At 39.5% G+C, this 21,805-nt stretch overlaps 1 protein-coding gene across 2 annotated transcripts; it reads right to left on the reverse strand.

The window, feature by feature from the left end:
• Positions 1-4,960: 4,960 nt before the first annotated feature.
• On the reverse strand, positions 4,961-21,232 carry fshr (follicle stimulating hormone receptor). 2 transcript variants are annotated; one of them, XM_026178386.2, is made up of 15 exons: positions 20,841-21,232; positions 17,771-17,842; positions 16,857-16,931; positions 16,538-16,612; positions 16,364-16,438; positions 13,726-13,797; positions 13,240-13,320; positions 11,093-11,161; positions 10,925-10,999; positions 8,210-8,395; positions 7,398-7,618; positions 6,270-6,451; positions 5,986-6,177; positions 5,483-5,772; positions 5,229-5,387 (listed from the first exon to the last, which is right to left on the reverse strand). In XM_026178386.2, the coding sequence occupies exons 1-15, from the start codon at positions 21,029-21,031 to the stop codon at positions 5,369-5,371; spliced, it is 1,875 nt and encodes a 624-aa protein (XP_026034171.2). In that variant the 5' UTR covers positions 21,032-21,232; the 3' UTR covers positions 5,229-5,368. The 2 variants fall into 2 exon arrangements, with proteins under 2 accessions (XP_026034169.2, XP_026034171.2); XM_026178384.2 differs by having other exon boundaries at positions 4,961-5,772.
• Positions 21,233-21,805: the final 573 nt, after the last annotated feature.

Here is a 21,805-nt window from a genome sequence, read left to right on the forward strand (position 1 = left end):
TCACTTTACATTGCAGCCACATTTCTAAGCCCACTGGAATTGAGTGAATGGACACTGACAAAATTACAGATTTTGATTGGAATACAACTTTAACGCTTTAACTTGTATATTTATTATGCACGACGACCACCAGAGGGCATTGTTTATCTGCCAACGATTAGTCTTGAACTTGAAGGCTTTATACCGAGGGTGTTTTGTTATACCGTCTCCAGTGCTGTCTAGAGAAGATGTCAGAGAGCATAACGGCATGTCTTTCGGTATTGCAACACTCACTTTTTTTTAGTGCACATAAATTTGAGTGCAAATGCATTAAAATTATTTATCTTTTACTTACTAAAAATTATATGATATGATATAAAAATGAAGAAGACATACAGTGTATGTAGGGGACAGGTAACTGTCTGATGAGCATTAATCTTCATGCAGGACTTGATATAATCTTTTATGAAAATTATGTAGAAATAAAAAGTTATTTAAAAAAAAAAGCAAATTAGGAAATAATGATTGATTATTTATTTTTGTCGTAAGACAACATCGAGCAAAATTTGTAGGATCTATTGAGACTGGTGATTTTATTTGGACTTTTGTGCACACAGATGGAGGTAAACTCACCAGAAATCTAGCCCCAGTAGCATCACCTGGTGGTGAAAGTGTATAATTGCACCCTAACTTTGAATGTTGGCATGTAGGAGGCAGTGTATCCATATCAATGAGATGGTCTTGGATTCCTTCTTGCAGCTGCAGCCTTGAGAGTGTGGGTTGCTAGTGTGTGTGTGTGTAGTGCGTGCGCGCACAGCTTATCTAGCTGCTATATCCATCCCCCCGTAATAAGCAGAAAGAGCAGCTGCGTACCTCTCCTCCTACGCCCACCCACCCACTTTGCTGCACAGAGCAGAGGTTGGGAGGGTCACTTTGTCCTTGAAAGCTTTGGATGCTCTGAAGGACAGCATTGCTAGATAAAGACAGCTCAATTATTGCACGCATATGTGTGTGTGTCTGAGAGAGAGCTTTTCTGTTTGTCACGCCTCTTCGAACGCTCACATTCATCATACAAATTCTATTCCAGCAGAGAGGATATAATAAAACACTTTATAAAATAGTGTAAAAAACAGCACATTGAAATATTCTTCAGAAAAACAGATTCAAAAGTGACACTTAATGGGATGTTTGTTTGAAAACGTAAACACAATTACATTTCAAAGATAATTACAGGTCTGTGGCTTACAAAATAGACAGAGTTGGTGGCAAATTGTAGACATTGAGAGGTTCAGTAGACTGGGAGTATGAGGAGATTGTTAATCAGCAGGTCCCTGCAGTGTTCTTCTTAATGAATATCATTCAATCACAGCACTGAATGTTGAATGAATATGTTTTTTTGCAGTGTGCATATGCTGAAATCTCAAGCATCCAACCTGCTTAAAAACCATTCTGGAGCATTTTAGTTTGTTAGATTATCTCGGGATGCCAGACGGATGGTGTTTGTTACATAGTAGATGAAGTCATTAGTTTTCTCCCCCCTCCATTCTTTTCTTCTTTTACTGCCACCCATCTGGCACGTCACTTGAGTTAAAAGGAACCCATGGGTGTCTAGAAGAGCTGTTTGACCCAGATTTAGTCCAACTACATTCACTAACTACTTTATTAGGTACATTTTGCTAGGTTGAACACCCCTTTGTCTTCACACTGTCTTAATTTTTAAAAGAAATTCAACTGGAATTGAGTGGAGGAAACATTCCTCAGAGATTGTGGTTCATATTGATGTGATAGAATCACACAGGTGCTGCAAGTTTATCAGGTGCACATCTGTGATGATCAGTGTTGGGACTAACGCGTTATTAAGTAACGCGTTACAGTAACTACGTTATTATTGTGGTAACGAGCACGGTAACTAGTTATTATGCCAAAACCGGGAACGCGTTACTTGTTACTGGGATTTAGATAGGCTCGTTATTCATTACTTCGTGTGGTGGCTATCGCGGAGCTTCCACAGATTCAATAACATTAGCAAGTGGATGAAGAAAGCCAGCAAGTGGATGAAGAAAAAGGGAGGCAGGAGGAGAGACCCGAAGCGGCCGCTGGTCCGAGAGTGTCAGGTGAACTGAACTTCAGGTAAGAAGTTATAACCTGCAGTCCATCTGGGTCAGATATGAACCAAGTTTAGGTGGAGTTTATTTTCGTTATGCTGACTTTTTCGTACTGCGTGCTAGCTAGCATGACGGAGTTTCTATACAGCTGGGTGGGTGCTATGAAGTTAATGATGTTGAACTTTATTTTGTTCATAAGGTTAATTATTAGAGTTGCCAACCGTCCCGTAAAAAACGGAATCATCTCGTATTCAGAGAAAATATTACGCGTTTCGTATTGAGGTGAAAAGGAACAGTTTCTCCCAGACTTCAGCTACAATGAAAAAGACACAAAGCTGGAGTTATTCTGTGTTTACGCCGCACAGCTGCCTCTTCTTCTCTCATCCTCTCACCCTCCCTCTCCTGTTTATACTTCAATGAAACTGATCAATGATCAGCTGATCGGCATGTAGGGCATTAAAAGGGAAAGGGGGGCACAAAGAAATACTTTCTTATTCTCATTTAAAATGTCTCACTTTTAAAAAAAATAATTATCTGAGTCTTGCAACAAACAATTGATAGATTGATACATATATACCATCAGAACAGTGTACATCACTGTCACAACAGTGTTTATTTTCATTCAAAGGCTTTATGATTTTTCCTATAATGGTGGGCCGGTCTCTAGTCAAAATGCCCGGGACAATTTTTTTGTCCCAGTCCAGCCCTGTATGCAGCTCATCTTCAGTCTGGTGTTACCTACATCTTCCTATTCAGAAGGCAGAATTTCCGAGTTCTGAGTACAATCGAAACTGCAGTTTTCGTGTTGGATGTGAAAAGCAGGCTAGGATAGAATCAGGCGTGGGATTTCTCTTGTGGAAATGTGCACATTATTTTTTCCTTTCTATTGGTAGGTGGCACAGTGCACTTGTGGCAAGTAAGCAAGCTAGAAGACTGGCAATCTTGCTGGGTATCCAGTTACGGAAGCAACACATTAACAAGAGAATTCTGAGTAAAACCAAAGTTACTTTCCCTAGTAACTAGTTACTCTGAAAGTAACGAGTAACTTGAAGTAATTGAGTTACTTTTGATAGAAGTAACTAGTAATGTAACTAAGTTACTAATTTAAAGTAACTTACCCAACACTGGTGATGATGATCTCCCATTTGACTACATCCCAAAGGTGCTCTGCTGGAGTGAAATGTGGTGACTGTGGTGAACTCCTTTTCATTTTCAAGAAATCAGTTTTAGATGATCTGAGCTTTGTGACTCAGTTTGCTCCGTTACATCAAACTCTGAACCTACTATAAGAACGTCAGAATAGAAATCAAGAGTTATCAGACTAAGCAATGCCCAGTTTTCTTACATAACTTGCACACCTTGATTGTACAGAAGTTATTTAAGTTAATGTTGCTATCCTATCAGTTTGCAGTCCGGCCAGCAGATTGTGGCGACATGTGGGACCATCTGACTCCATAAACAATGACACTATCAAATTAACTCCAATCACCTTTTTCCCATTCTGGTGCTCATTTTGGACTTTAGCAGGTTGTCTTGATTACGTTTACATAGAGGCATGTTTAGAGGGGGAGGAGCTTGGAGTGGCATCCCCCCCCCCCCTTTAGTAATCTTGCAATGGTCAACACCATTGGATGAAAGCTTGGTATCAACAATTAGAAATGTAAGTGAGTATATTTACTCCAGTAATTTACTGAAGCAGAGATTTATTGTACTTGTACTTTATTTAAATGCTTCCTTGTTATGTTACTTTCCGCTTTTGATTCCATTTTATTTTGGATACAATTGTTATAATTTCATACTACATAATACTCATTTTAAAGCTTAGCTTCTTTTTATTTTGTACATTAATTGTATTTGTTTTATAAATGAACCTATTGAACAATATATCAGGAATCAAACTCATCAACAGCTGCCTCGTTAAAGAGACGAGAAAAAAATAGCCATTCTATATAAAGAGTGTGTTTACTTTAGGCACTTTGAATACATTTTGATTATATAACTTGTGAACTATTAAGCTGTTTAAGTGTAATTACAACTTTTACTTAGGTTAAGTCTAAATACTTTTTTTCCACCACTTTTCACACAATAAACTTGTAATAAAAAACACAGGGTTGCACACCAAAAATCATACCCAATAATTTCTGTCAGTTTTCTGATCTTTTTGCAAATCAAATATTTAAATTCCCCCCTCTACTGTATTCTTGGTCTCTGCCATGCCACCACATTTAAAAAATCTTGAAAATGCCCCAGTTTATGTGTCTGAATGCACTGAGCTGCTGCCATGCAATTGGCTCATTAAGTATTTGCATTACCAAGCAGCCAAACAAGTACACCTAATAAAGTGGCCAGTGAGTGTATAATTAGTTCTTTTGTGGTCATGTTTGCATGGATTGCTGCAGTGCATAGTTCAGGTAACCAAGTTTAGACACGCCACTGAACACTGTGTCTACTTTGTGCTGAATAGTCAGCTGATACTATTATGATTGAAACATGGTGATTTATGTGTAACCTTAAAGGAGAGGTGAAAACATGGTAGGTATGCATGCTTTCTCTTGGGTCTGAACTGCTCAGATTGTGGCGACATATAAATATAATTTTATAAAAAGCTTTTTGTGACTTGTACACCTCTGGTCTCATGGCCTGGAAGTCTAATCTTGACCACACATGTACATCCCTAACAGAGATCTCAGACTTGCACAGAGACAAGCATCAACTTCTTTGTTGAACTGACCCAGATCTTTATATGGAGGATCATCACTTCTGTTGAGAGCTGGGTCTCTGGATGCTATTTATTAACCGAAGCGCAGTCTTCAGTGGAAGCCTTCACTGGCTCAAGCCCAATAAACACAGAATCAGATTAGGAGCACAAACAGAAGCAAGAGCAAGAGCATTGTTTATTTTAACAATCACTGTGTTTTGCAGACTCCTGGGTCAAATTGTCAAAAATGAGTTCTCAGCTCTTTTGCCTTTCACTTGGTTGAATTTTGTGTTTTTTCTTAGATCTTTCTGGTCTAAGAAGACAGAAAAAATTTCCCAGGTAGTAATCGAAATTCATGATCTAAGGCATCATTTTAAGGAATTAGCAGCCTGTTTGTATCGATATAATATGCAATCAAGGCAAAAAGTCCATACCTGTAAATGTGGGTAAAAGTCAGCACTCTTGTTTTCCATCTAGACTTAGCGTATTGGCCAAGGAATACAAGATAACACGGCTATTCTTTGGAGAGGTCCACGCTGGCTGCTGACACGAGGAACTCTCTGTCCGGTAAATCTGCGCTCGAGTCTTAAACAGCCCGAAGCGAGCTGCGAGGAGAAAGAAATCCCTTCTGAAGTTACGGGTGAAAAAGGCATATAAGAAGGGGTTGGAGCATGAGTTGATGGGGTAGAATAGCACCAACAGTAGCTTGGAGTCTGAGACGGTGATGAGAGGCAGCTTGAGGGCAGCTGAGATGGCGAAGAAAGAGATCGGAGCCATGCAGATGAAGTCTGTGAAGATGAGGACGGCCATGCGTTGAGCCACACGGGTGTCGGCGTGGGCTGGCGCTGATGAAGGCTTGCGAAAGGTGAGGTAGATGCTGAGGTAGCAGCCGCACACACAGAAGAACGCCAAGATGTTGAGGAGGAGAAGACAGACCACGTAGAACTGGGAGACCAGGGACTCAACATCCATGGGGAGGCAGATGCTCACCTGCATGAAGAAATAAAAACAATAAACAGTATTCGGGGGTCTTGACATAATTCAACAATATAAACTATGGACTGGCAGGCTAAATTAGCAGACACCTACAGTATTAGGAGTACTGGTAGTAGTAAAAGTAGTAGAGCAATAAAAGTAGAGTGATGGTTGGTTACCACCTTGTAGTAATTGTATCAGCATGTAGTGGTGAAATTTAACACTCACTTTGCCATAGCTGCTGATCCCAACTGTGGGCAGCAGTGCAGCCAGCAAGGAGAAGATCCAGCCTATTGTCATGATGATGCAAGCGTGTCTCAGGCGAAGTTTGCGGTCAAGTCGCAGAGCATGCGTGATGGTGTGCCAGCGCTCCACGGTGATTGCTGTTAAGGTAAACACTGACAGCTCACTGGCGAACACCTGTAAATGACACACAGACACGCTACTTTACAATTCAAACACATGCTTGAATGAGCGTTGTCACTATGTGATGTGATGTGATGAATACACACCGTGAAGAAGCCTGCAGCATTGCAGCCCAAGCCCATCTGCCAGTCTATAGCATAGTTGTAGTACCGTCCACGTGTGAGCATATCCACGGTTGCAATGACTACCAGGTAGATGCCCATGCAGAGGTCAGCAAAGGCCAGGTGGCACATGAGGAATCGAGGAACAGTCAGCTTATAGCGGCTGCCTGATCACAGATAAAGAAGACAAATAAATAAATATCAGCAATAAAATCCACTTAGCAGATCCAAAGTACCAATGAGCCATAACATTAAATATTAAATGGGTGAATAACATGGTAGCAATGGCATTAGCACCTTTAATGGGGTTGTAGGATATGTTAAGCAGAAAATGGGCAGTCACTTCTTTATTTCGCTGCTTTGGAAACGTGAAATGTGGGCAAGTAAAAGGAAGTTTCCAGACAATTTGGAGTAAACTGTCATGGCTAAACAGCTGGGTTAGAGCATTTCTGAAACTGCGTGTCCTGTGAGGTGCGCCTGAGGCTTTTCGAGGCCCATGGCAAAGGATGGCTAGTCCATGTGTCTAATCCCTCAGAATGGCTACAGTTTCCCCAAAACCTATGCTGCACATGAAAGGAAAGGTTTCAGAACCCACAGGGCATCCGAGCGTATTTCACACAGATATGTGTAACTGCAGACTGATCAGAGCAGCAGAGCCACAGCTTGGGTTCCTCCTGCCTTCGCTGCTAACAACACCCAAATTCAAAATATCTCAAAATTTAAGGCTATTGTCTCAAATATTTAAATTACGCATCTCAAGGTTTTGACTTACTAACTAAAACTTCTGAGTAAGTCAAATGTTTGAGATACCTAATTCAGAAAATGGAGTTAATAGCCAAAAATGTTAAATTATAGCCAAATAAAGTGGCAGAAACACGCTTTCATACATTTTGGTTAAGTTTCGGGGAAAAAGTCTTTGGTCAGGTTTCAGGAAATGGTCTCTGATAAAATAGATTAACTGAGAAGGTAAACAATGTATTAAAAAGTTTTCCTGGGTTTACTTTAAACCAGAAAGGCCTGAAGATCTGTCAGTTCCAGTGATGGAGCTGGAGAAATATTTATTTAGGTGTTCTAGACATAAATATCCAAATACCTTTTAATTACATAACATACCTAATAATACAAGGAGAACTACTGTGTTGCCCAGCAGGGCAAGGACAGAGATGATCCAGATGAGGATGCGTAAGGGGGCAGCAGACATTATATCTTCACAGGGGTTGAAGTCATCAGGGGCTGGGCTGCAGGTGATGGAGGTGGAGTTGGAGCAGTGTTCCCTGAAGAAGTGCAGGTTATTTTTAGCCTCGGGGTTGTCGCACAGTGAGTGCCATCCCGATCTAGTACACAACAATACACACAAAGTGGACAACACAGGAACAAAGTAAATGAGTTTTGTTTCAGCAACTGCTTGAGCTGTTGACTCAGTGGCATTTAACCAGAAATGGACAAATAGGATTTTGAAAAGACCATAAAACAAACCAACCCACACATTTGTGTACGTCCATGTAAGGGCTCATCCCAGTGTCTCCCAACATTTTCCTGGCATGCCTCACTTCAAAAGGCAAAAATGCTTCACGCCTAACAGCCCACATTATTATTTATGATCCAAAACAGCATCAAAAATCTTGTTTGTTATATTTTCGCTTACAAAAGAAAATCCAATTAAATTTAGTTTCACTTCATAGCTTTTTTCCCAGCCTTTTTGTAGTCTTTATACCCCACAGTGAGAGAGCCACTGGATTGAAGCGACTGAATGTAAGCTTCACAGACAGTTCACACTGTAGTGCCACATTTAATAAACAGTAAGAGTGGTTTCAATCCTACCAGGTAACTCTTTGCAACAAAGTGAAGAAGCAACTTCCCCCAAATCTCATACAATTTCCAAAAAAACATCTTCAGGTGTCTTTTGACTGGCAGAGCACGCGTACCTGTTTCGGTGCATGTTCAGGAAGGCGCAGCAGTGTGATGGGTATGTCAGCTTTGCCTGGCGCAGTTTGGTAAAGAGCTGAAGAGGAGGAAGTTCTTTCAGGTTGAAGGCTGACTCGGCGATCAGCCTCTTGAGGCCTCCAAGGATCGAGTCTGGCAAAGAGGCAAGGGCTGTTTCAGAGATGTCTCTGCAGAAGCAAGCGGAGAAAAAAAGTGAGTTAAAATTTTATTTCCGGAATCAATAGCATGCTTAAATGGACAGTTCACCCCCAAGAAGCAAACAGACATACTTTTCCTCTGGGCTCTAGTGGTATTTATTGAAGTAATTCTTTTGGTGTGAGCTGCTTGGTTTTGAAGACATTTCTGGTCAAAATTTCTGTCATTTTTCGAACGTAATAGAGTCTTTCTTTGAGGTAGTTAAATTGTCTACAAACAAACTTTTAAAAACTCAACAAACCTTGTTTTCTTTCTACTCTACTCAAAGACCACATCTCAAAAACCAGAGCTCAACTGATGAACATAGAAAATAGTGACTGCCCCCCCAAGAGTTCAAAGGTTGGTGGTGGAGGAGATGGATAAAATGCCCTAGATAACCTACGCAAGGTTGACATGGCCTGAAAGGGAAATTAACATATCACAAGGACTTTAAAGAGTAGGTCCTGGCAGAGATAACCAAGAAGAAATAAGACATAACATAAGAGAGTGGACCTTCTTTGGGGAACTTACATAAAGGCCTTATCACCTGGTGGAAGATGGGATTTCCCTGTAATGAGGGGCATGTTCACATTATAAGACATAATGATAAACCTTAATGGCCTCCATTCACGATTGAGCTGTAATGGAAGCAGCAGAAAGCAAACAGTTCCTCCTGCTCACAGGAAGCTTTGTCAATATGTTTTTGTTGTTGAGTAACCTGGCCATGTTTTGGGAAAGAGACATTTTTTCTTGGTATTTTTAAGCCTTTTTCTGCCTTTATTGGACACCAAAGCTAGGAGAGAGAGTAGGAGAAAACATGCGACAAAGGGCCTTGAGTTGAATTTTAACTCGTGCCACTGCATTTACGATTTCGTCTCCTGGTGTCTTAAAATTTTTACAGAGTGGTCTTCAGCAACAAGTTTCCAGGCTTTCAGAAGGACTTTCAGTCTTTCTTTGGACATTGGCTGCTTTTTCACTCAGTTTCAGTCCGATCCTCGAAACTTACCATTTTCACAAGGAAACTTGGGTTGTTTTGTTCAACTACTGAACACTCAGCTATGAATCATTCAAGCATAAAAATAGCACCTAACTCAAGTGATTAACTAGTGCCGTGTCTATACATAACAAAAATCTCAGCGAAGAACCAGTTCTAAATTGTATCTTTAGGCACTTTGTTACAAGCAGCCTGTCACAGAAACACATCATTTGTTCCAATTTCTTCAACTGAATATACCAGAAATACTAAAATAATACCGCAGTTTGACAGGCATAAAATACATTTTTTTTAGCCAAGGTGATTCCCTAAGAGCTGTTAGCCAAAAGCTTGGCAAATCATGTTATTGTGTTCAATGTGTTGAAAAATGAGGGAAACTGGACAAGTGGAGGAGAAAAGAAGAAGTAGCAGCCCCTAAAACTATCGACAGCAGATGAACAACAACATTTGAACTTCCTGTCCATAAGAAATGGGAGGAAAAAAATCCAGCAAAGACGTGACACAGGGCCTGAGAGACGCATCAGGCCCTTCAGCTTATCCATCTGCTGTTCACTGAAGGCTCATGAGAAATGCTCTCAGTGAAAGGATGGCTGTCAAGAAGCCCTTCTTAAGGAAGCAAAACAGGAAGAAAAGGCTGAGGCATGCCAGATTACACAAGAACTGGACTGAAAATCAGTGTGGATGGGTCTTATGGAGTGATGAATCTGAAGGTGAAATTTCTGGTGCAAATCGTTATCACAGTGTGCGGGTTAGGTCAGGACAAACTCTCTCTCACTTGCGTTCTACACTGTTTTAAAGAATCGCTGCATCCATTTACAATTTTCACTCTAAAATATAAGATTTCTGCACAGTACTATAATATTTTTTATGGTTTAAGCACCGCAAGGCAAGTGTCTTTCAGTTCTGTCACATGTAAGTGAAGGCAAACAGTTCTACAGCTAATATCTCCAAAGCTGGGAAACCCACACCAAAACAATCTAGATGGATAAATGTCACCACAGCCCAGAGGAAAAATGCATTAATTTAATTTAGGGGTGAACTGCCTTTTTAACAGATTCTTCTCTTCCCCTTAGTGTGCTGTCTGTAATAGAGATTTGATCAGTTCATAAAATATAAATTTTCATGAAATGCACTTGGATTTAAGAGAAGTGCCAGCTGAATAAAAAAAAAGAAAAGAAAGAAGCTGAAGAGAAGGTACTGTTTGATTGCCAAGTGACTGCCAGGGAGTGAAGGAAAAAAAACATCACAGTGATGATGGTCCAAAAGAATAACAAATAATTTTTCTGATTCTTACTTCAGTAGACATGTCTCTTTGTTAGGGGAATAAACAGAAATCTCTATTTCCAGGTAGAGTCCATCATGTTCACCTGACCCTAAACTATTTTTAATCTTAGATCTGTAAAGATTTTCCAAGTCTGTGCAGATATCATCTCCCACCCCCTGCTTTCTCCAACATTCTGACTTTAATAAGGTATGATGAGCAGGGTGAATCATTTAGGCATGAGTTACTGTTGAATGTCATGCTTACAGTACCACCAACTCACTGGAACCCACAAAGGCACTGGGACTGATGTGAGTAAGCTGTCGGTTGCCTCTTAGGAACCTGAGAGCAAGGGAGAAAGAGAGAGTGGAGTTAAATGTGTATGTTTTTTTTTTAAATCTTCTGTTTGTAATTGTGTCTCTGCCTGTGACTCACAATCTGTGCATCTTTGTTCCGTTGAAGGCGTCACTTGCCACCTCCTTGATGCCATTTCTGGTGAGCCGTCTGTCATTAGAAAGGGAAGCCAAATTACAGTCATGTGGCTCCAACACAGAACATTTCCAACTGTAAACTTACTTAGCTATCAATGCCAATTTTAGTGTTTGCACTTCTTTTGTTCTCAGTGAGTAAAGCTGTACAAATACAAAGAGTTTTAGTGCAACACTGAGTAAAGCGTTGATATGATTGTGTCGCCTTCTACTGCCTCTTCTGCTTCCTACTTTTCTTCTGTATTTAACAGTATGGATCTCAGACGCTGCCATCAAAATGTTTTGTTGGAAGGATCCTGCATTTATGGAAAAAAAATCCAGCTTCTTCTTGCTGAGTGCTGATTGCATCCTTTTATCCATCTCTATTAATTTACAGCCAGCAGCCTTCTGGATTACTATAGCACAAAGTCTGGTAGGAAAAAAAGATAATAATAACAACTAGCCTGGCACTGCTGACTGAATTGGAGAACATCGAGTTCTGTAGATAAAAGCTGCACAAACAAAGATGGTTTTGTTCGCTTTTTTACCGCGCAGTCACAGAATAATAAACTTGCTTTGAAGTCTGGGTGCAGAGAGTCACAGCCTACCAATGATGGCCCTGAAGCTTTGAATTTGAACGAATATTTATTTATCAGACACAGAATTTAAAGTAGACTTTTTGCTCTTCATAAGCTGAAGACTATGCAGTTTGATTCCCAGTTATCAGAGTTCATAAGAGGTAACTGGGACTGCAGAGTGCATTTATTCCTGTAGGAATGATGAGTGAGTGGCATTTAGTGATACATACTTACATATTTTACATGTAAAAGCAAATTTGACATTTATTTCCTTCAACTGGTACCACCCTTTCTGAATTAGCTTAGTACAAAGCCTGGAAGGAAATAATAATAATGATAAGCCTGGCACAATTCAAAGGTTTAAAAAATCCACCTACTCCCTCCTGTAAGACTCATTAGTTAACACATTATATTGTTTTTTTGAAAGTGTAAAAAAAAAAAACCCCAAATCAAAACAGTTTTACACGAGGTTATGTGCCAGACTATTTGTTGGATAGGTAGAGTAACTTCCTGACTGCCCGATAAGCTACTTAAAGCCAAGAAATAGTCAGACATATCATCCCTGTAAAACCACAAGAGCTGAACAAATACAATTTTTATTAGTAGATAAATTATAAATTAAGTTATACAGTAAATTATACAGAAATGTGGCTCCACTGCTGTCTCCTATGTTAAGCTAACTTTTAAGCTAACCTATTGCTGGCTAAAGCTCCTGGTGATTTAGGCACATTAAACAAACAGCTAAACTACTGCTACAAGTAAAAGTAGTGCTGTCAGCAAAGGTTTTTAAAATCAAAAAGGTCACACTGGCTTCAGTAATACGGGATTGATATCAATAATTCATTAGCAATTAAGCTGCATCTTCACTACTGGAACCTGTCATGGTTGAACTAATGCTAACTCAAATTTTCGATCTGTACCTACCAAATGACTGCTAACAAAGTTTTCGTAGGACTCTCTGAAGTCCTGTTAAAAATTAAACACTAAAACTAAACTCCCCAGAATTTGGTGGCTTGTAGAATCACCTTGAGTAGCATAACTTTGGTAAGTTGTTTCTGTATGACTTTATCGGTCTCTTACATAATTGTGGAGAACCTTTGGCTCACTCTTCTGTACAACATTGCTCTATTAGTATGTGGGTTGATTTAAAATCTTAATTTTTAAACTAGCAGCAGTTTTTTTTACAGATGAAAATGATTGAGTGAAAGCATCAAGAAGCCTTAAATAGAGGTAATTAATTACTGCTATCTCAAAATTACACTAATGCTTTCATTTTTTTTTTCAAAGAAAACAATCTGTGACATATGCAAAAAGCAAAAAAATGTAATTTTATGTTAGATTAATGATCTGCAGCTGAAAAGGAAAGCACAAAAATTTATAAAAGGCAATAAAAGTATGAGTATGAAACATAGAAAAAAGGAGAAACTCAGTGAAGAGGGCAAAGAGCATTTCGTGGAACATTCATCACTGTGCATGTAATGCCCACTTGGATCTGTGAGGGTGATGTGTTTCTAAAAAAGAAAGATGAATCGCTTACATCTCTGCAATGGTTTGAGTGCAGAGGCCTCTGAAGGCATTGGCAGGGACTCTCTTTATGTGGCTGTTGTCCTGAAGATCCCTAAGCAGTACAAAGAACAAAAACTTTAAGATAAATGACCACTATTGCTAAGTAAGTGGTAGAAATACATTTTTTAGTGGAAAACCCCCCCAAAACAGCAGAAGGTGTAAAACATTAGGAAGCCTTCAGCAGTGCCTGTCTAATCCACTGTCTTTTTGAAGATGACAGATGTCAGTTGGGAGACAATTTGAATATGGATTTTTAAAGGATGACGGCTAGGGACAGATGGTGCGTGTTCCTGATAGTCTGTTTGGTAAGAACTGCTGAATTCTTACTGCAGTAATATATGATTAGTGGTGTGATTTCTTATGGGAGTATTTAATTCTGTATGCATATAATAGCCTATAAATTCACATGTGGAGGCGTGTATATGAGATCGTTTTTTGTAATTGTACTGAGACCTACAGCAGAAAGCAGGCGGTGGAATGGATCTTGGAGAAGTCTGGAAAAATCCTGAGCCCGGTGTTGGAGATAGTCCTGTGATGTAAAAGTAAAGGTTTAACCAGAACATGTTACTAAATTGTAACCTCTGAAAAGCAGACACTAAGCAGGGAGTAGCAGTGATAAAATCACATACACTGTCTCATCCATTGTAATAAATTAGATTAAAAAATAACAAAGACATACTGATGTCTGATGTGTCTGCCATCCTAACATAACTTAAAGACGATTCTCGGGAATCTCATTGTTGGTGCAAAAATGCCATTTTATGTTCGTTGCTCTGTGTGCTATCATTGGCATTTTTAAAAAATTCAGTAATAAAAATGGGGACAAATTATGTGTTTTTGTGGCAGCTAGTAACAAATTGCCTAAAAATACAACTCTAGTTTCTCCCCCAAGTTAGGTGAATTTTTCATGCTTATGATTCATATTTTAGCATTACGTGACTTACAAAACAAGCAAACAAAAAAAACAAAACAAAAACCCATTCCTCTGAAAATGGTCAGGTGGAATAAAAATGACTAAAAAAAGCAAACAGTGTCTAAAGAAAAACTTCAGAAAGCCTGGAGAACTTTTGCTCAAGATAACTTTAAAGAATTACAATAAAGTCTTGCTCCTTGAAAGAGACATGTATACTAATGGAGAAACTTTCTACTAATAACAAAAGTGTAACGTATCCATTGCTTCCTCCCACATTTTCACTGCAGAAACTCTGATATAATTGTGACACTTCACATCAGTCTGTCATGAAAACATTTGCTCCTCTCAGGGGGCGCTGAGCTACAACTGCTGAGTAGCCTGGCTTATTAACCAGCCAGGTAGCTAATTATACTAAATATATCTCTGAGTCACTCCATGTTGATAAGTGATTTTAAGTCTGAACCAGCTAATTGGATGTCAACATTATGAAGACCCTTTAAAGTTTGAGAACTCCTGGATTAAAGGTTAGGGTTCGGGCTACAATGAATCACAGATTTGTGCATGAAATATTCATATTCATGGTTTATGCACAGATTGGTGCATAGGCACCGTTTACCAATGAGGTCCAACGTGTTTTTGTAATGTAGGCCATTTGTTGTGTTTCGGTCCCTGCTATATTTGTGGGTTATATTATGTTTCTTTGTGCATGTAGTTTCTCCTGCTTTCTGTGTTCTCCTGTTGCTCCTATCACGTTTAGTCGTAGCCCTCATGTCTAATTGTCTCTTGTTTACATCCTGTTTTATGTTTGGTTTTACTTCCTACGTTTACCTCTTTTTGTGATTGTTTGCCATTCGGCCATCAGACTGTCTGATTGTTTTCATCTGTTTAATAACCAACTGGAAACCAGCTGTTACCCCTATCTGTGTGTGTGTATGTATATGTAGTGTTTCCTTGGTCTTTGTCTTTGATTGTCAGTCAGTGACTTCTGATTTGATTTCTCGTGTTTCCTTTAGTGGATCAGGAAACAGGATCAGCCATTTAAAATATTCTAAATCAGGTGTAGGCGCCTATACAGCCAATTTAAAATCTTTTAAAATCACCCATTAACCGGTGTACAATTTCAATCCCAGGACGTTCTTGCTGTGAGGCAAGAATTACTTTCATATAGTCAAGTAATACCTGTGAGCCAAAAGCTCAGGCTTCAGGCTGCTCCGACAGTTTTTTTTCTACTTTTGGCTCTGTGTGATGTTAAAGAGGGCCAGAATTCCTATTATGATCCTCTTACACAGGTCTGGCTCTAAGTCTAAAGAAGGGGTCCCCAATCCCAGTCCATGAGGGCCGGTGTCCCTGCAGGTTTTAGATCTCACCCTGGGTCAACACACCTGAATCACATGATTAGTTCATTACCAGGCCTCTGAAGAACTTCAAGACATGCTGAGGAGGTAATTTATCCATTTAAATCAGCTGTGATGGATCAAGGACACATCTAAAACCTGCAGGGACACCGGCCCTCGTGGACTGGGATTGGGGACCCCTGGTCTAGAGCCTCACCCACCTGCTCATAGAAGATGAAATGGATTATTTCCATGGGCTGCATAAAGGCCCAGCATAAGATGAATAAGGAGTATTTTGAACTGCAAATTTTGCAAAGCTATATTAACAATATGGAGCCGTAAACAAGCATAATAACACCCCCACGACCCCCAAGGAAAATATTTGAAAACAAACTAAACTTGCACTAAGGTGGCCCTCTTTAAAAAAGCAATCGCTTTATTTTTTTCCATCGCAGATTTCTGTTTATGTGTCCCAGTTTTCACAAATTGGGACAAACAGTAACAGTTAAGAATGTCTGTAAGGGATTTGAGCGCTGCAGTGTTCTTTATAAACTGCTACTTTGAGATTGTTTCAAAAGACATAAAATAAGACTTTTTTTTTGTTTGCAACAAATTAAAGTAGCAGTCATGAAATGGCCTTTAAGTCATTTTGTGGAAAAAAAGACTTTCCCCCCCCCCATGTTGGGGATGAAGGGTGACACCGGGGAGCCAAGCTCATTAAAAAATAATGTCTTTGATCATTTGCGGGCCATCAGAAGTAGAGCTGTCACCCGTGACCTATTTTGGACTCACAATCAGTTTTGAGAGACAAACTGTGGTAGAAATGTGAACTCTCACTGAGTACTCACAAGAACCGTAGTCTTGCCATGTTCCTGAATGCATCGGGGTGGATGGAACTCAGGTGTTTTGACTTTGTTATGATTCTGAAAGAAACATATTTCAGTCAGATTCTCATTAATATAAATGACTGGTTTGCAATTATGGGGTTTCACAGGTGCTATTATCCTGCCAGTTATACTTACATCTCACTGAGTTCAGGGAGGTCGGAGAAAGCAAAAGCCCCGATATTCCTCAGAGCAGCATTTTTAGATATTAAACTGAGGGAAACACACGAATATGAAATATATTTTAAAAAATCATGTGGTCTATTATTCATTCACACTCATTCTTTGGAGTCTTTTTTTGTCTCCGCCACCCCTCGGATGCTTAACTTCTCAACTATTTGGGTGATCTTCCTCAGAGGCCGGAGCTCTTCATGTTCCATTACAAAGACTAAACACAAACATGTAGGATAAAATCTGCTTTATGCAGTCAGCGGCTTTTAGTAATCAGTATACTCACATTTTGGTGAGCTGAGGGAGGCCAGAAAAGGCAAAAGCACCGATACTCTCCAGCATGTCGTTCTCGGATATGGTCCTGTAGTTGGCAGTAATGACGAGTAAAAGAAAAAGTAAAGAATATAAAAGTTATTATAGGAGGGTTTTTTTGTAATCGATGTCTCAAATCAGACAGAATCCTCGGATTTTTCCTGTAAAGTTATTAAAAAATAAAAACAAACTTTGGGTGTAGGACACACCCAGGTTAAATATATGTGCAAAACACAGTTTCTATTTGCAATTCCTATGGTTTTAAAATCAATAAGTCTCTTAAATAAACTCTGCAGATGAATCATGAAAATCACAACAGAGGCAACTAAAAAGTTCAATCTATTATCAAACATTTTTTAACTTGTGATTGCTTTCTTTTACACTTTAACATGTAAGAGTCAGCACCTGCAACTATTTTCACTTTTGAAGCTGAACAACTGATCCTTGCTTGATCAATATTTTAATCACTACTAATTAAAATGATTCATAGCAGCAGAAAAAAAGAACAATTTAATTTGAAATCACTGTTTGCTAATTATAAAAGTTTATTGTAGAAATATATTTATGTAGAAAGCAAAGTGATAACGTAATTGGCACCGTGTACAAATTGTCACATGAGTACAAAATCAATATCTATAACTCCAGCTCTTGTTAAATATGAATGTGGACCAAAGTGATTTTATTCATTCAATAAAAAAAAATTGATCCCCAATATGGAGATCAATTGTTTTATTGAATGAATACAGTGGCATTCCTGGCTGTGTTACCAGGAATGCAACTGAATTATTCCCCGTCTGTTTGGATGATCCATATCTCGTGTGTTTTGACCTCCTCAGCACATTATGCTCCGCATCGAAGAACAAACATAATCGACAGGCGCACACTTACAGTTCCATTAGGTGCTGGAGGCTGGAGAAGGCGCCCTGCTGAATCTCTCTGATCTGCGTCTGCTTAACTTCCCTGTTGATGCAGAAACAGCCACTCACATCAGGTTTCAGCACTTCACACTGATCACAAGGCTCGCAGGGGCTTTGTGTGCACACTGACCACTGAAGAAGGTCAGTTACTCAGTCACGATGAGATTTTTTTTCTTTTCATGTGTGAAACAAAATATATGTGAAGAAAGTCTACACGAGTTCCCAAGCTCTTTGCATGTGGTCTTGCATACTTGCAGCATACTTACTGCATACTTGCAAATATCCCCACTGTTCCCGAGCCTTGACCTTCGAGCAAAATATAGAGCAGAAGAGAACACACGCATGGCCTCCTGGGAGATCGCAGCGCATCTCTAGGGATGTTTGCTTCTTCTGCCACAAGTGTGTCCTTGTCTTGAGTGTGTGTCAGCTGTATTTACTCATAGGCTATGTTTTTTTGTTCTGTTTTTTTGGAAAGATAGATTGTGTAAGGAGAAACTGCTCGTGTGTACGTTTCGATAGAAGTTTGAATAAATGCTTAGGGTGATTCTAATCTTCACCTCACCCTGTCTCTTTCTCTGGAAGGCCTTGAGATTCTTTGCAAATGTTTAAGCAGCCAAAGCAAAAGGTCACTGTTTACTATGAGTGGCATCACCCTCAGATCTGCATGAGACACCTAAATCAATCATGTCACCTTTAATCAAGCACTACAGGTTAAAGTGACACTATGAAAGTAGAAATAACTTTACCCAGGGCTGTTTGATATAACGATATATATCGGATGACAATATAAAAACGTCTAAGTTTCATTTTACGCTATCGTTTGTTTCGTGGTGTTGTAAAATAAACTGTTTACGGCAATATTTTTTCATCGTTTTGATGGTCACTGTAGTGGCTATATTAATTTCTTAAAGTTCTCTCTTTCTCTTATATTTTATATAACCACAGGGACGGACAAGCGCCTGTTTTTATTTGTTGTGGTTAGCAACAACGACTGTAACAGCATCGCGTGTCCGCTTGTTTATGTTCCACATAAACCTTTCACAATAAAGCTCAAGATCCTGTTGAGACTTTTCAAAATAAACTGAATCACGTGAAAGAGCAGATTATTTACAGATGAGAATTAAAAAAGAGCTGCCAGGTCCTAAAAAATAAACCTTAGACTCAAACATTAGAACAGGCTTTTCCCCGCAATACTCACAAAGAAAACTGTGGCCTTTACAACTTATGTCTAAAAATGTATAGTTTCATGCATCGGTTAAAACACTGGACTCCAGCTACATGACGCACAGCTGGAACACTTCCCGCAAGTCGAGCTGCCCGAGATTCACAGAATTTACAGAAAATGTTACATTTTTGTGATTTATATCGTTATCGGACGATAGAATTCTTATATCGGGATATGAGATTTTGGTCATATCGCACAGCCCTAACTTTACCTGAGGCTTGGATTTCTCTACACTAAAGATGGGAACTTTGCTCATTTTCCTGGTACCAAAATCATGAATGAATGTCTTGATTGCTTAATCTGTATTAAAAAAAATGTACAAACAGGACTTTATCATAACTGGGCAACAGCTAAGGCAATCATCGTGTTATAGTGCAGACAACACAATGCGCAATCCTTCGACAGTTTCATCCTGTATTCTGCTGATTGATAACAGTAACACACAAAGTAGCATAAGAAAAAGAAAAAGACTGCAAGCTCATAACCCAGACTGTCCTGGTGGGAAGCTCTGACTTTTAAACCCTTCATTTTGTTTGTTTACAAGAAAACTCAGCGGGGGGTCTTTAACCTGTGGCTACCTGCTCAGTGGCCAACAATAGTAAGTAGCTGCTGCTGCGCTACAAGGTGCCGAGGATGAGCAGAAAAACTTTGCATGCATTTCCCCGAATCACTAAATGTTTAATGAAACCAACCGAGTCAAGTTGAGAGCAAAACTGAACCACTCGTCCAGGCAGATGAGCGAGGATTAGACAGGAACGTCCGGATGATTATGCACGTTCACGGATGAGATTCAAATTTGTAAACATTTCATAGCTACTGTATAGCTTTAATATGGTGAATGGGTGGTGGGATTTATAGACACATTTGCTGCTCCACTCGCATGTCAGTTTGAGGGATGTCGCCAATTATACAAATTAAAGTTGCTCCACATAAGGAAATCAGCTCAGACTACAAAACAGCAGAAGCTATAATTTATGTACTTTGTGGTTGTTCAGGTTTAAAGTTTCAGGCTTTCTTGAAAGCAAACTTTCAAGCTACAGAAAGAAAAAAAACTCGAATTACATCACTGGGTCTATTTTAAACTTAATGTGTGGAGCGTGAGAGATGCGGGTACTCAAAAAGGAATGAAAAACTTTTAAGCTGCATTATCGAATATCTGGGATCATGTATTTAGTAAAGCTTGGTAAAGACAGAAAGGTATCTTTTTGGCTCTGCTGGTTTGGACTTGACTATTCCTTAGTTTTTCTAGCTCTTGTGAGTCTCAAAGAAAGAAAAGTGTAAGCATGCTATCAAATACTGCCTGCAAACAATTACCAGAAAAGAATGGTGATCAGGTGATAGGTAGACTTCATTTAGAGGGGAGGGGGAATAATGTAATCCGAGGAAAACTGGTACATACATCTCCTTAAAAACAGTAAACAGAATGGGGAATAAAATCTATTAACATGTGTGACACTCCATTGAAGGCTTTCTATGGGCTTTTCTAATTTTCAGGGGATTTATATGAATTTTTCACCACTCTAGCAGTGTTACACTTTAAATATTACATCACATTAATTTAATTCATTTAAATGAATAGTGTGCTTCTTTAAAATCAGGATGAAACACAAAGAAAAATAACAAACAGCTGACAGTATCATACAGTAAAGTTTCATTCCGCACAGCGCTGTATTATAATGTTACATTGATGATGATTAGGCATGGTAGCTTAATATAATCTAACAATGATGGCAAAAAAAGTAAACATCTGGATCCACAACCAGTGGATCCTTTTGTGTGTGAGTCTCTGTGTGCTTGTGTGTTTGTGTGTACTCACAGGCACTGGGCGCTGGAGATGTTGGAGGGAAACGCCGTGACTCCAAACATGACCTGGCAAGACAGGCACGAGGTTTGTTTGGCCAAACTGGGATGAAATCCAGGTCTAATGTCCATTTCAGAGCCGCGCGCCGAGGCTGCTGCCGTCTTTATCGTAACGATCAGCAGCATCATTAGTGTCATTACCAACATCACTTCAGTCTGCCAGGGTCCACAGAGTGGTTTCACTTTTCTAGTTTGTCTTCTTTTTGTGTCTTTTACTCTGATATTGTCTCTGGTCCACGCTCCACATTTGATATGAACGCTTTTACCTGTCTGTCCGCTCGGGGGTTCAGCGCCAGGTCAGTTAGAGAGAAATGTGAGGTGTTTTGGTGTTTTCTGTCATGCAGTAGTGAATGCTGGGGGCGTGTGAAAAGCTCATGGGAGTATGAGGATGTAGGAGGTCTCAGCTGGGTGGAGTTATGTGTGTTTTTCTACTTTGTAACAACTTCCAGAACAGAGCATACGTCTTGATAAGATATAAATGACTGGTGTTCTATGAGCTGAGACTGCAAGAGAAGAATAAGTGTAGTGATGCGCTGTGAAAAACTGTGCAGTCCTCTTCCTTCTGTGAATGTGTATTTTCTTTTTCCTGTCCTATTATGTCAAATGTAGGTAAAGATCCCTTTAATAAGATCAAAAAAATAATATTTAACCTCATTGTTGGCTGTCGTGCATCTGCAAGCTTCTGTGCAACCCAACTCCACACCACTTCATTGTATATTTTCTGCATCTGACTTATCATCCCTGTTTCCCTGAGTGCCTGCGCTCATCTGTGTTGAGGTTTTGTTGCTCCTCTTGCCACCCCTGGCTTTTCATGTATACGCATGGAAAAGCGTTCAGGTTCCTGAACAGAAGAGTGCCACAAATATTAATGACTGCAGATGGAAATTTCAGTTTTCCTTTGAGTCATCTGGTCCTGCCTAA

Source organism: Astatotilapia calliptera, chromosome 8 (genome assembly GCF_964374335.1).
Source record: "Astatotilapia calliptera chromosome 8, fAstCal68.1, whole genome shotgun sequence".
Classification (NCBI taxonomy): domain Eukaryota; kingdom Metazoa; phylum Chordata; class Actinopteri; order Cichliformes; family Cichlidae; genus Astatotilapia; species Astatotilapia calliptera.

What these genes read in the sequence shown, in the direction of transcription:
- fshr (XM_026178384.2), bottom strand. Translation starts at nt 21,031, where the DNA reads ATGTTGGTAATGACACTAATGATGCTGCTGATCGTTACGATAAAGACG. An exon ending in ATGGCAAGACTACGGTTCTT is followed by an intron (nt 13,798 to 16,363) that starts GTGAGTACTCAG and finishes TTTACATCACAG; the next exon opens with GACTATCTCCAACACCGGGC. An exon ending in ATGCTGCAGGCTTCTTCACG is followed by an intron (nt 6,178 to 6,269) that starts GTGTGTATTCAT and finishes TGTCATTTACAG; the next exon opens with GTGTTCGCCAGTGAGCTGTC.